The following is a 17,464-nucleotide window of genomic DNA, read 5'->3' as shown; positions in this document are numbered from 1 at the left end:
GCAAATTTTGATAGATTTTCTTTTGGTACTTGACATAAATTTTTGATAAAAATTTAATTAACTTGCCATTTTTTTTATTGCTCGGGGATTGATGATTTATATGTGCATCGTGTCACAACTGTCATAGAATATCCTCAATTTATAATAATGATAATAATTTATCATTTATAATAATGATAATAATTTATGATAATTAAATAATTGACGAAAGTCTAGTTTAAAAAAAAAGCAATTATTTTCCACTCTTTTTGATCCCCCTTAAGTGATACCTCATTTTACAAGTCTCATTTTGAGAAGAAAAACTGTTTCGAAGTTGTCATATTTTACAAAACTTGTAAAATAAGGTGTCATTTTTCTTTTTGCACTGAAATAACATGCTTAGCACGTCGATTGTTACTCGTTCCAAATGCCGGGACAATGTGCGTAACACGTCGTCTGTACTGCTGGGGTGAAGCAAGTACGTATATCAGTGATGCAAATTCGATTACGGGGCTCCGCGATCCTGAGCACGCACACAACCCGAGAACAGCGTCCGTGTGTGCTCGGCGCTCGGCTCAGCTAGTATAAGTGAAGATATACCGTTTTCTGCTGTTGTGTGCGTGCGGGACCGCGGAGCTCCGTATAATTGAGTCAGTGAGCTATATAACATACTGAAGTGAGCCTTTCCCATAAGAACCAATGTGTAGTTCGCGGCCCAAGGATAACAATAGTAGGCGAGGATCTGTTCTCCTTTTACATTTACACCGTGTATGGTGGAGATATTAAAAAAGAAGACAGACATGAGACAGATACTCCCGTCCAATATAGCTCTCTCTCCCTCGCTCTTTCTTTCTTCCATTTTCAAGACTCTTTCATCAACCCCACTCTTTCAAGACTCACTCCAGTATATTATATAGCTCACTGAATCGAGTTTGCATTTTGTATCATTGGCGACGCATAGAATCAGCAAACGAGATCCTACTGTGTCATATGTAGACAATCACATTTATTGTAAACTCTTATCAGTTTTATATACATTGTGTTACAACCAAGTGAATACAAATAAGTACAAGTAAGTACAAATTAAAATAAAATTAATTGCCAGCGTAAAAGGTTAAGGGAGGTTTTTAATTTAGAAGGTCAGATCCCCAGAACCTCTCTTTAAGCTGTCATTGTGAGAAAAACAAATTTTTGGGGAAAACTTTTCTTTTGAAGAAAACTTTTGTTATTATTTTTAAATAATATGTCACTCAATCACCTTTGTCACAAAAAACTTTTGAAATACCACACCGATTAATCTATTTCCTTTTACGATCGGGAGTGAGGGGGGGGGGCGAAACCTCTCCCTCTCATACACAAGTACAATGTTGACTTGTATTGGTTGTTTTCGTTTTTAATTTTATTAGTGTAGAAGGCTAAGTGCGGTAGCGCTTCTCTCCTGTAGGTACTGAACTAAATTAATCCTACTTCTAATAAAACTGTAGCAGTAGTCTAAATACGGTAGCGCTACTCTACTGTGGTGAGTACGAGAATGAATAAGATTCAAACTTTAGAGAATATACAACTTTAATCTTTCTTAGTGTCAGGATTTTTCTCGACTGCTCGACTTCGTCGGGATCCCGGTTTATATACCTTTACATCAAAGATGCCGCTATATCTTATTATAATAACTATTCGCCGCTAGCTAACAATCGTATCAATATCCACCGATAGTTTACAATAATATAATTCTTTATAATATGCCGATGACGAGATGACTCGCTCGACAGTTGCATTTCCTTTCGAGGAATAGTAATCGCAGGTCTAAAGTTTCACTAGGTCAGTAGGCACCCTAATAGCCACCTGTCTGTGTTGTTGCTGCCACGTTGCCGAAAACAAAGGGCATTAGTTTTCAGCAAATTTAGAACAAGGTGTGTAAGTCATTTGCCTCTGGTGTGATATCACATGAATTCAGCATGTGTTGCTGTCAAGTTGCTATGTGTTTGCTGTCAATGGTTTATCGCTGTACATAAAGAGCAAAATGTGACAGAAAGTTGCCAACAACACATGCCGAGTCATAAATTTTAGCAAAAATTCAACAGCGTGTCGAAAACGGTTAAATATATTTTTTGCACCCTTACTCTTTTCAAACATATAAAATAATAAGTAAATAAATCCTTCTTTTTGTTATCACCAGAAAGAAGGATTTACTTATTTATTAGTTTACATATCTATTATATATATATATATATATATACCTTGCCGCAAATATCTATAGGTAGAAACCGAAGCTGTGTTAATTTGCCACAAGTATCGTCGATGTATCGCCTATTTATTTATTAAATTGCACGCACTCGCGCAAACACACATACACACGTACACAAAGATAGGTCATTTTCGACATTTTATATTGGTTACAAGACACAGGGTGCGGTCGAGTTACTGCTACAAATGCTTTGAAGCGTTTCGACTGCGGTCAATTTAGCACTTCGAAACATTTCAATGATATAAATGACGTCACTGAAACGTCATAAATATTCTCTATCATTCCGCTTCCAATGTTGCAGCCGGAGAGGTAGTACAGCTGAAGCGTTTTTTGAATTTTCGTAAATTGCGGGAAATTGTGTCGACTGTCGACTGAACAACATACATGTGTAACGTGGTTCTACGTGCTCATCTGAAGATTCTGTGTATAATAAAAAACGTTGAGCTACATTATTGTTAAAAATGCCAAATATTACGCTATTTGATGAAAGAAATCAAAGTATATGTTCAACATAATTTTCAATATTCTTAATACGGTTTTCATTTGTGATATTTTGAGAGGTTATTATTATGTCAATTTCCTCATCATCACAAAGATAAGAATATATATCTAAATAATTCTTTACAATACATATTGCAGCTATATCTTTATTCATTTTAAAAAAATTTTTAAATTTCGTTATGTTTTATATGTTAATTTATATTTTTTTTTAATTTTACACTTCAAACGCTTCAGACACTTTCAGACCGGTCAATTTTACCAACGTTGAGAACATCTGTAGCGCTACTTGACCATTCTATGAAAGCGTTGAAAACGAAAGCGTTCGAAGCATTCAGAAGCGGCAACTCGACCGCACCCACAATTAACATATTTAAACAGTTTTTAACAAATTAATATATTTAAATAGTTTTTAACAAATATACGACAAAAGCACAGACATCATTATCTTTTTCTATCACCGACATGTTGCTCTTATGTTGTCGAAAATGAATGACAAAACAAAATGTTTTCCATGAATAGAAGTTATTTTGTTGGCAACAAAATGAGCAACAGTTGCTCTCCGTTTGCTCTCAATCTGTTGACACGAAATGTTTCAAATCTGTCCTCGTGTTGTTGAATACGTATGACTATGCATTACGTTTTTAGCAAATATACAGCAACTAGTCGAAAATTCATGCTCAGCATTAAGTCGCATGATTTTGCAAAACATGCTTGGCTATCAGGGCACTAGACCAGCGTATGATATTTCACCGCATGATCAAAGCCGCTGCCGCCACGTAATAAAAGCGCTAATTCTAAAAAGACAATTATAAATCAAGTATAATACTACGTACACTTTAAGTATCTCGAACCAGAGATCGGTGTACAAAGTTAACTGTCTCACGTAGACTAATAAATTAATTTCTTTAAGAAAAATGAAAAATTTCGCACTAACATCCCGCGACGGCTCTCAATGCCTTTCTATTATATTATTTGATAGTTATCATTTAAGCCTTTTTTTATATGTGTTAGATTGATTTATAATACTACAGTTTCGGCCATTCTGACTCTAGATCAACCTCGATCTTTTTATACAAAATACTACAAATAAAACTCATTAACTCTAATTTCTCACTTAATCTAAGAGTCGCTCGAAATAAATAATGTAATATAGTGCTTACTGACTATCGCTTTCAGGATTCGGTTTTAACAATAATCGCATGTTTTTTTATTCCCATACTCCTTGATAATTTTTCTGAGTATTTTGAAATCCTTCTATGTCGAATATCATATAGCGACTATTGCGCAATACTTTTTTAACAACGTAAGGTCCTTTAAATTGTGAAATCAATTTTTTCGACATTCCGGCTGTGCTATCGAAATTACGTAACATAACAAAATCTCCTTCTTCATAACTAACAGGTTCCTTGTGCTTCTTATTAAAATATTTCTCATTGTACTCTTGCGCAACGGTTATCTTCTCTGCTGCTTTATCTCTTAACTGTTCTAAATCCCTCGATTTAACATTAACATTCGCATTTATATATTCTTTTATCTCATCGCTAATCGAACCGCGTTGATCTATGCCAAAAAGTAATTTACTGGGAGTTTCACCTGTACTTCGATTCTTAGAATTATTTATAGCATACTCGGCCTCGTGTAATAATTTATACCATTGCTTTCCTTCTTCCTTATTTACTATTTTACTCAGAATCGGAGCTAATACTCTGTTTACACGTTCGACTTGACCGTTGCTCTGTGGCAAACCAGTTGCGATTAATATATGTTTAACTCCTTGTTGTTTAATAAAATCTGCGAATTCCTGTGACGTGAAACATGATCCACGATCAGATACAATCACCCGAGGTCTACTATAGTTACTAAAATAATCACAAAGAGCTCGTATAGCCTCATTGCTAGCAGTGGTTTTTGTCGCATACAATTTTACATATTTCGAAAATGCGTCTGCTATCACTAGGATATATTTCTTTATCAAACATTGTTTATCTAACGAACCTAAGTGATCAATATGCAACGTATCTAACGGTATGTTTCCTTTTGGAATCGAATGCAAAACACCTTCCGGTTTTCCGGAGGTCGAAGAATATGCGATACATTTTAAACAATGCGTGATATGCTGCTTGACTTTAGCCGTTAAATTCGGAAACCAATAATTCTGTAATATCGTATTTACAGTTTTTTCCACTTCTAGATGACGCATCTGGTCGTGATAACTAATACATTCTTTTCCATCATTTCGGATACATAGAAAAGTAAATCGTGGCCCTTTTTCCTAAATACTAATTCGTTTCACAATTCAAATAATGGACTCTCAGTTTGCTCCAGCTCTTTAACTAACTCTCCGATCTTTTTGTCCTGAGATTGACAAACGGATAGATTATACTCGAAGGGGTTATCTTCTACGATACAAATGTTAAACGATCTACTGAGTGCATCGACAAGCTTCATCCGGTTACCCGGTCTATACTCTACTGTATACTCGTAGCTTTGCAGCTCTAAAGCCCAACGTACGATCCTTGAGTTAATGTCCTTTTTTTGTAGAGTCATCTTAAGCGCATTGCAGTCAGTTATTATTTTAAAAGGTATTCCTAAGAGATAAATTCTGAATCGCTTTAGCGCGTATATTATCGCCAACGTTTCTAATTTAAAGCTGTGGTACCGACTCTCCACGTCTAACGTACGCTTGGAAAAATAGAACACTGGATGTAATTTAAGATCCGATTTTTGTTGCAATAACACAGCTCCAAAACCGTAACTACTTGCATCACAATGTAATTCTGTATGATCATGTAACTCGTACATTGCTAAGATAGGTGCCTTTATCAATTTTACTTTCAATTCTTCAAATGCTCTCAACTCAATATCTGTGAATTTAAATGTAGCATTTCCTTTAAGTAAATCATAGAGGGGCTTGGCAATTAACGAAAATCCCTCGACAAACTTCCGGAAGTAAAAACATAATCCTAAAAAACTTTGAACATCTCGCATGCTCTGAGAAATGGGAAAATTCGATACAGCCTCAACACCACCAACTGTTGGACTAATGCTTTCTGATGTAATTACATAACCCAAATACTCAATTTTAGTAAACATAAACTTGCACTTATCAATCCTCAAGCTTAGTTTATTCTCTACTAGCAATTTAAACACCCTTTTCAATATAGTTAAATAATGTTCCAAAGATTTTGTTACAATCAGAAAATCGTCTATGTACACTATCACATCCCCTGATCTAATTAATTCATTCAATATTTCGTTGACAAATTTTTGGAATCTTCCTGGAGCTGACTTTAAACCAAATAACATTTTGGTGTATTCAAATTGACCTAATGAAGTGACGAAAGCTGTGTACTTTATCGATTCTTTAGCTATGCGGATATGAAAGAATCCGTCTTTCAGATCCAATATACTAGTTTTTATCTTTCAAAACGTTAATCTGATTTTCAATTACCGGAATCGGGTAATTCGTCCGCGCGATATACTTATTTAACGTTCTATAATCAATGCATAAACGATACTCACCGTTTTTCTTTTTTACGAGTACTATTGGAGAAGCGTATTCTGAATTGCTGAACCTAATTACCTCCTTAGCTAATAACTCATCCAATATTTTTTGCAATTCTTCCTTTTCCGCATAAGCGAGTCGTCTTGGAGAAAAATGGAAAGGCTGTACGTCCTTTAGTTGCAATTTCAACTCTGCATTTACTTTTGGCTCCTTTGGACGCTCCGGCTTTACGTATTCTTTGTCGAACATATCTTTAAATTCTGCCGTTTATCCTGCGCAATTTCGGAATTAATTATTATCGAATCAGTTACATTATCTGTAGTTTCCGTTACATTTATGTTTAGGATCTCGTCGCCATTTTCATCCTTATTATTTATGAGCTTATTCACTTTGCCAAAATCAAACTGTTTTAAGAGATCTCGGCCTATTATCATGGAAAATGACATAATATTATTAGTAACAATATAAAGGTTCCTATTTCCTTTTTCTTATCGCAAACGATATTAACTGCAGTAGTACCAATAACGTTCAGTTTACTTTTATTTATTCCAGAAAATCGGTTCAAGATGTTAGCGTAGTTAACACAGCAACTAGGAATTACTTTCTCTTTAATGAAGCTGATCAAACTTCCCGTATCTATTAACGCGTCAACTATTATTTCACAACTGAACTGCGGACTGTTAAATTTTAATGTAATCTGCTCTTTGAAGTTATTAATCTGCTCTGCAGCTTGTATACAATTAACCTGTCTTGCTTCTATTCTATTTGTACACTCGTTACTTATATGTCCTTTTTCTCCGCATCTATAACAATTGCCTTTTTCGCGCTTAGGTATTTCTTACAGTTTTTTGACACGTGGCCGATTTTACCGCAATTGTAGCATCTTATCTTTGTTTGCGCCACACTGGAATCCTCTCCAGCCTTTTTGTTCGGCGATGTCTCCTTTTTCACATAAACTCGTACCCCTTTCTAGTCCCTGCTCCATGTCTTATAATCGCGTTCTGAACGACCCTTGGACTCTGTCAAACTGATGTTCTCGAAGGCGGCTAATAGTTCCGCTCCTGAATCGAATTGCTGCAACCGGGCCTGATTTCTCAATTGTATGTTGGATATACCGTCGATGAGATACTCTATTATCTCTTCATCGTCCATTGAAACCCAATTTGCCAAAATGATTTTTTCGTGATAGTAGGTACTGAAACTTTCGTCAGTCTTCCAAGTTTGCTCCTCGAACTGTCTTCGTCGCTTCAGCCTATTTTGCCGATGGTCAAACATTTTCTTCATTTCCGTCAATATTCCCTCCACACTTAATTCGATGTGCTCGGGACGGGAATCGAACCACTCCATCGCTCTTCCTTTAAGTCGCGTTCCCAACAGCAACTTTGCATTGTTCATATCTATTTGATATGTTGATATAAGTAGCCTCAACTGTTTTTCCCAATTTGGGAATAGGCCTTCTGATCCGTCGAATTCACTTAACAGCTCACTTACTGCCTTAATGTTGATTCTTGAGTGCATTTCCGATCTGCTCTCTCTGTTGTCTGCTCTGCTTCGCAATTGGTTCTCTCTCTCTGCAATCTGCAGCTCTCTTTCCATCAGCCGTTGTTCTCGTCTTAGTAATTCGAATTCTTTCAGCACTTCCTCTGACATTCCATTTCTAAGTGTACATGTACTGTCTTGTGGCAATGTCGAGAGATCGTTTTCTAATGCTTCGTCTCCTACTGATGACGCTGCATTCGTTTCAGCTCTTTCTAGTTCACGCATCCAGTTGCCTTCTAGATCTGCCTCTCGTAGCCTCGCGATTAATTCCACTTTGTTTCCAATTGAGAATAATTGCCACCTTTGCAATATTTCCTTCAATTGCACGACCTTAAACTTGTTTGGATCCGACATGTTTCTAGTACACTCGGAAGTCTTTCCAAACAACGAATATTTCTTGGAATGGCGTCTAGCCCACGCGACTGCTAAATATTCTTACGGCGATCGGCTCATCCACCATACTGTTCAATATGCTCACTGCAATCGATTCTTACTGTAGCCGAATCGTTTAAATCGTTTATCGTTTTATTCAAATTGTTCGAATCGTTTATCCCACTTCTGATAATTTGTAGAAGCCTAAGTGCGGTAACGCTTCTCTCTTGTACATAGGTACTGAACTAAATTAATCCTACTTCTAATAAAACTGTAGCAGTAGCCTAAATACGGTAGCGCTACTCTACTGTGATGAGTACGAGAATGAATAAGATTCAAACTTTAGAGAATATACAACTTTAATCTTTCGTAGTGTCAGGATTTTTCTCGACTGCTCGACTTCGTCGGGATCCCGGTTTATATACCTTTACATCAAAGATGCCGTTAAATCTTATTATAATAATTATTCGCCGCTAGCTAACAATCGTATCAATATCCACCGATAGTTTACAATAATATAATTCTTTATAATATGCTGATGACGAGATGACTCGCTCGACAGTTGCATTTCCTTTCGAGGAATAGTAATCGCAGGTCTAAGGTTTCACTAGGTCAGTAGGCACTAGACCAGCGTATGATATTTCACCGCATGATCAAAGCCGCTGCCGCCGCGTAATAAAAGCGCTAATTCTAAGAAGACAATTATAAATCAAGTATAATACTACATTAGTTAGTAATTTTATTATTAATTGTGTGCGCAAAGTTTTACAAGTCTTCCCGCAAGTTTTAAAGAGGTTTAATCCCCAATAACTTAAAAATTAAAAAAAAAACCCCAAAAGTAAAAAAGTCTTATTTTTCGATTTTTTTTTCGAATCTAAAGTTAAAATATATCTTTCCATAAGAAAATATTAAAAATAGGCTTTTTCTCCCAAAATCCCTGAAAGGAGTCAGGGGAGCTCAAAAATATTTTTTTTAATTCTTGGGATCGATTTAGCGGGGATGGATAGCATTCTTTTTTTCCAATTTTATATCAGTTCGGAGAAAATTTTCCTGGCAAAGTACTCGTGAACCCTCTGTACGTTCTAGCCTTTATCGGGCCATTTTTCAACGCGATAACTCTCTTTTCTACCTATAAACACGTGAACAATAATTATCAAAGTAAAAATCGCCTGATAATACGCTATAAGTTTGCGCTAAAAGTTATCTTTTCGTTATAGTCGTAAAGATAACAACACTAAATAGGACGGTTTGATAATTCTTGAAATTTATTCAACTGTCTTTGTCGGCACGTGCACCTCTTTTGGCTTCATTTTTTACACATCGCAGCGTATTGCCAAGCAATTTTTAATTTCTATAATAATTATGTATAATATTCATGTATTTACTGGTAAAAAGATTATTATTGCAGATGTCCTCATACAGGCCAAAACGTGTGCCAAGTTTGTTGTAATACATAAGTTCAGTAACACAGTTGTAATACATAATACATAAGTTCAGTATGCACATTTATCTGTGGTTTTTTTATTTCCCTTTTCCATCAGTTTGATTATTGTAATCATAATTAAACATATAAATTGATTATATGTTAATTATGATATGACATTTAAATATCCTCTACTTCTGCATTAGATTGCATAGATTGCATTTATGTTAAACAAGTAATTGTGTTCACAACTTCGCGCTTCTCGCTGTCAACCAAAAATTAGCAGCTGCGTAAAAAACTATACATGTTAGAAATATATGTCTTGTAGACGTAAGCTTTTCCATTATCAAAGAAAAAAAATAACAAGGTTCTGCCCCTTCCTCTTTTCTCCTCTCTAAGATATTTTAATTTAATTATCTTTGTTTAATGTCGGAAAATTTTTTACATCTATGTGTTATAGACATATATGAACAGTTTTTCCAAAAAAAACGCGTAACGTTATTCATATAGCGATATTCATATTCCAATTGATTAAATATTTAAATAAACCAGAATTAATCGTAAGTTAATTTAATTTAAATATAATGTAAATAAATTTAAAATTTAACACAATTCGATTTTTTCTTGACTTTCAACCAAAAATAGTATTATAAAATTTAATTATACAGGGTGTTTTATAATGTCCGTGCCAACGCTCGTGTGCGGATAGAGTGCGGTAAACTGAATAGAAAAATCCTTTACCGTTTTGCAATTTTTGCAATAGTAATTGAGATAATAATTAAAAAGGATTGACGAATAATTGCGCGTCGATCGCGGCTAGATCGTAGGCTGTACGCTCTAGGCGTGACAGCAATGAGGATCGCATGGCAACAAAAAAAAACAACGCATATTACTCCTGCTCTCGCTACGCGTTATTTTTCGTTGCCGTGCGATCCTCATTGTTGTCACGCCTAGAATGTACTGTCCACGGTCTAGCAACGCGCAACGCGCGATTATTCGTCAATCTTTTAAAATTAATATCTCAATTATTATTGCGAAAATTGCAAAACGGTACACGGAAAAAAAAATTGCTGCTGCCACAACTAATCATGGTTTGCAGAAACTGTATTTGCTGCTGTAACAACCAAAATCGCTACTATATAACAAATATTTGCTGCTGTTGCTAATACGTCGGCATAGTAGCAAAATTTGTAGATGATCGCATGTCTGTTACAGTCATTTTATTTAGCAACATAAAGTTAACTGTCTCAGCTACCTGATACATGTATGGAAAAGAAAATTGTCTTTGCCATAGCAAACCATATTTGCTGAAACTATGTTTGCTATCAAATTTGCTACTATACAAAAAAGGTTTGCTGTCCTAGCTATCTGATATATCTTACTTAGCAAAGGCATATAAGTATTGCTCAACAATGATACATTTCACGTTACGTGTGCCATCGACTTTTGAACTGGCAATGAATATCGGAATGTCTTAGGCGCACAAGATAAGCCGATATATCAATCGATTGAAAATACGCGCTTTTTAAAAAGAACATCGACGGCGCGATAGTGGCGCAGCGGTGATACGCAGTGCTACGTGCTACGTGCTACATCGAAGGTATAACGTTTTCTCCTTGTTTTTCGAAGCTTGTTTTTGAGATCATGTCGAGCACAAGTGCGTGTAGTACATATTATTTATTAACTAAATGGGGATTTTCTCCTGAAATAATAGCGAACTTTACAGGTAAGTAAGTCAATTTATTTTTGATAAAAATGGTAAGAGTAACGTATAACTTGGACTCGTTTGGACGAGGGGAGTGAAATCTGAGGAATGAAGGAAAAATCCATTGCAACCATCTTGATTGATGAGATTTTGCGTACATATAACACACGATATATCTATTTTCACGTCCCATTGACATGATTTTAACCGAGCCATTGTTGGGATTTAAGGTAATGTATTTCGTACATGAATACGGAATACGTAACCATATCGTTATTTCGTATAATTAATCGTCATCGTCATCTTGATTAATCATATCCCTTCTTTTCCCTCAAGCTTCAACCCTGCGGAAATATGCTCGGTTCAGATATTCCTACGTCCATTTTCTTTCCCAGGTAGTAAAGTCCTTATGACGTTATTATGATGTCAAATGATGTACCCTTGCTACTTGGGATGGTTGTCTTATCGTTTAGCGAGTGATTAAGAAAATTTATAGTTTTATTGATACATATTGCGCTGTCTAATATTTAACTCTAATATATCATGTTTTTTTTATCTTCTACTTGCTTTAATTTTAGCTCAAGAAATTGAAGCAGATCAATTGAATATTTTAACGGAAGAAGATCTTAAGAGTTTAATCCCAAACATAGGACTGCGAAGAAAATTTCAAAGTATTGTGAAACAATATCTAAATGAAAGAGAGGTATTCATTTAACATTCTACTTTTCTTCACATTACTTTGTCGAGTAAGGCAATCTACCTTACCATATAAATAACATTAATATATTGATATAAATGTTTGCCAAGATTCAACAGTTACATCCGGAAGAAAATTCTAATACAATTAATCATGAACAACAGTCACTAGCTGCACAACAAGAACAAGTAGAAAATCCTATAAAGCAGAAAAATATAGAGAGCAATATACACAATCAAGATATTATATACTACCTACAATCATTGCCTGAAACTCAGCAGAGTATTTCGGACAATGTCTCTGTCGCTACTAGTGAACTTAATGGTGAGAACAAAACATTCTTATGTTAATCTTAATCTAATTATATATATGTTTAATATTAACTATTATTATAAATAATAACTTTTCTGACTAGATGTATTACTTGAAAATAAAGAAAATCAATTAGGGGTGAAACGACATCTGACTGATGATGAATATGTAAGAAGAATATATTAAAATAAAAATATTTAAATTTGTTATGTTTCTTATTATTGTGTTTATTATTGCAGAATCTTGAAGCTGTGTTAAAAAAATCTGAAGAAGGCTTATTGGTGCTAAGTTCATACCAAAAAGAAAAAAGGTTGAATAATGATATGCGAAATAAGCTTGCAAAACTAATTGTTAGTAATGAGCTGTCACCTAACATAAACTTCAGTATTACAAGCAGCAGAGCATTATTTTTAAGCGAAGAAGTACAAAAATTATTTCCTACTGAAGAAAAGGTAAGTTAAGTTTAGTTCGTGTATAATACAGTAATAATAACATTAATAATAATAATAAAACAATAAAATACGTATATATAAATAACAAAAATAAACATATAAATGTACAATTTACATATTGCTATTTTGGTCTGGAATTATTTTGTTAACATTATTTGTTCTTGCAGAGTGTCTGGTATATAAAGCATAAGAAAGGAGAGTCACAAGGAAGAGGTAAAATAATCACAAAATACTATTCCACACGAAGACAACTTATCAAAGCTGGTTTGTTATCTTTAAAGTCTACTATACCTGTTGTAACAGCTGTGACTGAAAGTAAGTTCTACTGAGAAAAGTTTAAATATATTGCGAGAAAAATGAATTTAGTGATATTTATATCAGCAGTATATATTGTACATGTCTGTGTTTATGTTCTGTACGTGTACCTATGTGATAACAAATTATTGTAAAATGAAGAGTATCATTAATATTTATTATTGCGTTTTTTGTAGATGAGTTGAGTGACGCTGACATTGCTAATTATGAAGAATATTTGTTATGGCTGAAGAATAATTCTAGACCATGGCAAAAAGTCACTACATATTGGTCTCAAACTTCAAAAAAACGAGTTCAAGATCTTATAACTAATAGTCAGCCTTGTTATGAGTATATAGATCAGTTTCCAGCTCTCTCTGATCCATTAGGTTATCTATTAGTGAGTATAATATAGTATATATATATATATATATATATATATATATATATATATATATATATATATATATATTATGTTATATAAAATCAAATAAAATGTTATATATTATACAGAAATATATGTTTTATTTTAAGCTGGAACAAGATTTTGAAATATATTACATCCAGAACACGGTTTAAAACTTTATATTGCTTGGCCAAAATTATCAGAATTTATAACTGACAGAGTGAATTTTAAAGCTAAAAAGCGTTTGGATAATGTTTTGACACCTGGTAAGATTTTAATAATGTCTCATTTTACAGTGATATTGTGTAGCGATTTTATATTCAACTTATTTTGTAATATATTTATATATATATTATGTTGCTATTATGATATGTATATATTATGATTATATTTGTAATATAATTATTCATATTTCTATAGAGGGCACCAAAATTGCAATTATATCGTTAATGCCTCATTTGTTCCCTGTAATCACGATTAAAAAAGGTAAACCAAGAGATTGGAGACCTTCTAGGGAAGAATGTGAAGAAGCATTTCTTTTACATGTGAAGGTAAATATACAATTAAATTGATTTTACTTTTCAATCTTTCTTTTTTTATGTTGCATTTTTTGTTGAATTAAAGCCTATATACCATATTATAAGTTAATTATTTTAATATTATTCTAAAAATACGTTAATATTTTGCAGACGATTACTGATTTGGATGCAAGATTAGAAGAGCGTACGAAAAAATTGCGATCATTTGGTGTGACCTCGCAGCCCATTACAGTGATAGTTGGTCCCAGCTTTGATGAAATTCATCAGTGCTTTGTTGTAATCAACAACTTGCGATATGAAGTAGAAACACCACTGAAAGGTATAGACCTCGTTTTTAAAATATGTACTGCTCTAAATATTGAATATCCTCTCGAAATAAGGCAACTCTTCATGTTTTTGCAAAGAGCTGTATACAATTTTGAAACTTTGTGGGATAAGCATAAAAACTCTCAACTCACTTGTAGTGTTCTTGCTTTGATTAAAGAATACAAAAGATTATAAATCTTTTTTCCAAAAGTATTTCATTAGCGTCATGCCTAAGTGTTTTTTATGTAAAAAAACAGAAACATCTGTCAATGGTTTATTTATGCATTTTGATTTTAAACATCGTGCTCATTCATTCACAGTTTTTAAATGTGGTGAAAATGGATGTTATCGACAATGGTCGTTGCGAAATTCATTGCGAAAACATTTAGTTGGACCTAATCATAATTTTCCTGCTTGGTCTACTATTAAGTCTACTCATGAACATCGTATTGATTGTAATAACGCTGAAATTTTTAATAAATGTATTAACCAGGTTAATACAAGTAATTCTGATATATTATCAACAGAAATTGGTGCCAAAAATTATTTGCGTGAAATAACTCTTATTGACAATGAGTCTATTATAAAAGATCGCAGTAATGCTTTTGTTGCAAAATTATATAATAAACCTTCAATCCCACGAAACCATATTCAATCCATTATTGATGATATTATATTTCTAATAAGTCGCCATAGTTCCATTTTAAAAGAAAAAATTGTTTCACACTTAAATACACTTGGTTCTGATAATGAAACAATGAAAGATATAACATCAATATTGGATTGTCTAGAACATTCATTCAACCATCTTCAGAATGAGTACCAACGTGTTAAATATTTTAAGTCTTCTACTAATTATATAGCTCCTATTAAGTATTGCATAGGTAACAGAAGGGTATGTAAAGATACTGGATCATTTCTTGTTGAAAAAGTTAAAGACGTTTATAGTTATTTCATACCTTTGAGACAGGTATTACAATAATTTTTGAACTGCCTGATGCATTTACTGCTACAATGCATTACATTAATTCACTTAAAGATTCAGATAGTGTAAAGAACTTTATTCAATCTAAACTTTGGTGTCAGAAGAGAAAGAACTTTGACAGTAATGCTACTGTTTTACCACTTTTTATTTATTATGATGATTGGGAAGTGAATAATCCATTGGGATCTCATAGTGCTGCTCTTGGAGGAGTATATTGTTACGTACCCTGTCTGCCACCTGAATGCATATCTCGTTTGGAGAATATTTTCTTAGTTCTCTTGTTTCAATCTCAAGACCGAAAAGAATTTGGGAACAAACAAATATTTGCACCTTTGATTGAGGAGCTTAATTTTTTAGAACAAAACGGGATAACAGTTACTATAAACGGTAATATCCATAAAATCTACTTTGTACTAGGTTTACTATTTGGCGACAATTTAGGACTCCATGCTATGTGTGGTTTTCTTCAAAGTTTTCGTGCTAACTATGCATGTAGATTTTGCAAATTACATCGCATTCTTTGTGGAACTACCTGTCTTGAAGACGAAACTGTTCTCAGAACACATACATCTTATGTAACTGATTTAGCCTTAGAAAATAGTTCACTTACTGGAATTACAGAAGAATGCGTCTTTAATGAAGTCAATTCATTTCATGTGACTGATAATGCTTATGTTGACATCATGCATGATGTTTTAGAAGGTATTGCTCACTATGATATGATTCCAATAATAAGTCATTTTATTGACATCGGTGATTTTAACTTGTCAAATCTCAATCACAGTGTGCAAATGTTTCATTATGGTCCTGGTGTACAAAATAAACCACCTTATATTGATAATGATTTTGCAACAAAAAGCAAACTAAAAATGACAGCCTCAGAAATGTTTATCTTTTGTAGACTTTTCGGTGTTATTATTGGACATTGTGTGAAATCATATAATGATCCATTTTGGAAATTGTATTTGTTATTAAAAGAAATTCTTGAACTTTTGCAAAGTAGATCAGTGTCAGACGATTTTGCTTCTGCATTTAAAGTATTAGTTTTGGAACACCATAACCAATATATGAAATGCACGAACGAACGTTTAAAACCAAAACATCATCATCTTGTTCACTATTCACGCGTCATGATGCAATCTGGTCCACTTATTTTATTATCTGCGATGAGGCTTGAAGGATTTCATAAAGCTCTTAAGAAAATTGCTAAAGTTATAACGTCAAGAAAAAATATTGCTTTTTCCATTGCTACTCGTTATCAACTTTCGTTTTGTTATAAACTAATGGCTCAGGAAAGTATTATTCCAACTTTTGAAGTAGGATCAGGAAATATTAATATTACTAAACACGATCGCTTTAACTATTTTGCACCATTCTTGCCAACTAATATACTTCGTGATCCACATTCTTTTATTACAAACTGTGTTAATTATAAAGGCACTCGGTATCAATCCAAAATGGTATTGGTTTGTAGAACGGACGAAAATTCCTGTCCTATTTTTGCAGAAATTCAACACATTATTCTTCATCAAAATAATCTTTTTTTTTATTTGTTTCTCTGTTCTAAATATGGGCCTTAATTGTGATATTGGTGGTTTTGAAGTAGAACGAAGTACTAAGTGGATTTTTATTAAATATGAAGACTTATTGGATCCTTTTCCTTTGTTCATTTATACTATGGCAACTGGTGAGCGATATATTATTTTACATCATCCTGTGTGATATTACTTTTCACCTAATGTCATACTTTCCTGAGTCTGTTTACATGTTTATGTGTGTAATACAATACCATATATCTTATATGAAGATATTTTATGTTAAAATGAGTATATTTTTTTATTTATTAATTTTATATGAAAAGAGCACACACGTTATATGCGTTATTGTTAAGTACTTATAATATTAAATATAATTTCGTAATACTAAGTAATCTCTTTTACAATACACTTATAATACTTTTTTCAACAAAATTGTTTTTGCAATGTATATCGGCGTAATTTTGTATTTTAGTGTATTAGTTATGTATAATAAGAATTAGTACTCATATATGTATAAGGAAGGTAAATATAAAAATATAATTTTGCATGTGTGATTTTACTTTTTCCTTATATTTTTTAGCCTCCATAAGTCAATAAAATTATTTAATTATCAATTATAGCTACCGTTTATACCATTTTCACTGCCATTGATATTATTTTAGCTGT

At 33.3% G+C, this 17,464-nt stretch overlaps 2 protein-coding genes across 4 annotated transcripts in view; both read left to right on the top strand.

The window, feature by feature from the left end:
• Positions 1–915: 915 nt before the first annotated feature.
• Positions 916–17,464, top strand: part of LOC105668978 (acyl-CoA synthetase short-chain family member 3, mitochondrial) — a 35,576-nt gene continuing 19,027 nt past the window's right edge. For both annotated transcript variants that reach the window (XM_067349261.1, XM_067349254.1), the window contains exon 1: positions 916–1,051. The gene's annotated coding sequence lies outside the window, so the exon portion shown is untranslated. The remainder of the gene's footprint in view (positions 1,052–17,464) is intronic.
• Positions 11,032–17,406, top strand: LOC136997936 (uncharacterized). Of its 2 annotated transcripts, none has more exons than XM_067349412.1 (10): positions 11,032–11,290; positions 11,848–11,972; positions 12,077–12,290; positions 12,382–12,446; positions 12,518–12,730; positions 12,898–13,045; positions 13,222–13,424; positions 13,559–13,696; positions 13,851–13,981; positions 14,120–17,406. In XM_067349412.1, exons 1-8 carry the CDS (start codon positions 11,209–11,211, stop codon positions 13,601–13,603), a joined length of 1,095 nt encoding a protein of 364 aa, XP_067205513.1. In that variant the 5' UTR covers positions 11,032–11,208; the 3' UTR covers positions 13,604–13,696; positions 13,851–13,981; positions 14,120–17,406. The 2 variants fall into 2 exon arrangements, with proteins under 2 accessions (XP_067205513.1, XP_067205510.1); XM_067349409.1 differs by having other exon boundaries at positions 13,538–13,696.

The sequence above is a fragment of the Linepithema humile genome, chromosome 1 (assembly GCF_040581485.1).
Source record: "Linepithema humile isolate Giens D197 chromosome 1, Lhum_UNIL_v1.0, whole genome shotgun sequence".
NCBI lineage: Eukaryota > Metazoa > Arthropoda > Insecta > Hymenoptera > Formicidae > Linepithema > Linepithema humile.
Note: the sequence above shows the minus strand (reverse complement) of the source record. Positions and strands in the feature narration are given on the sequence as shown.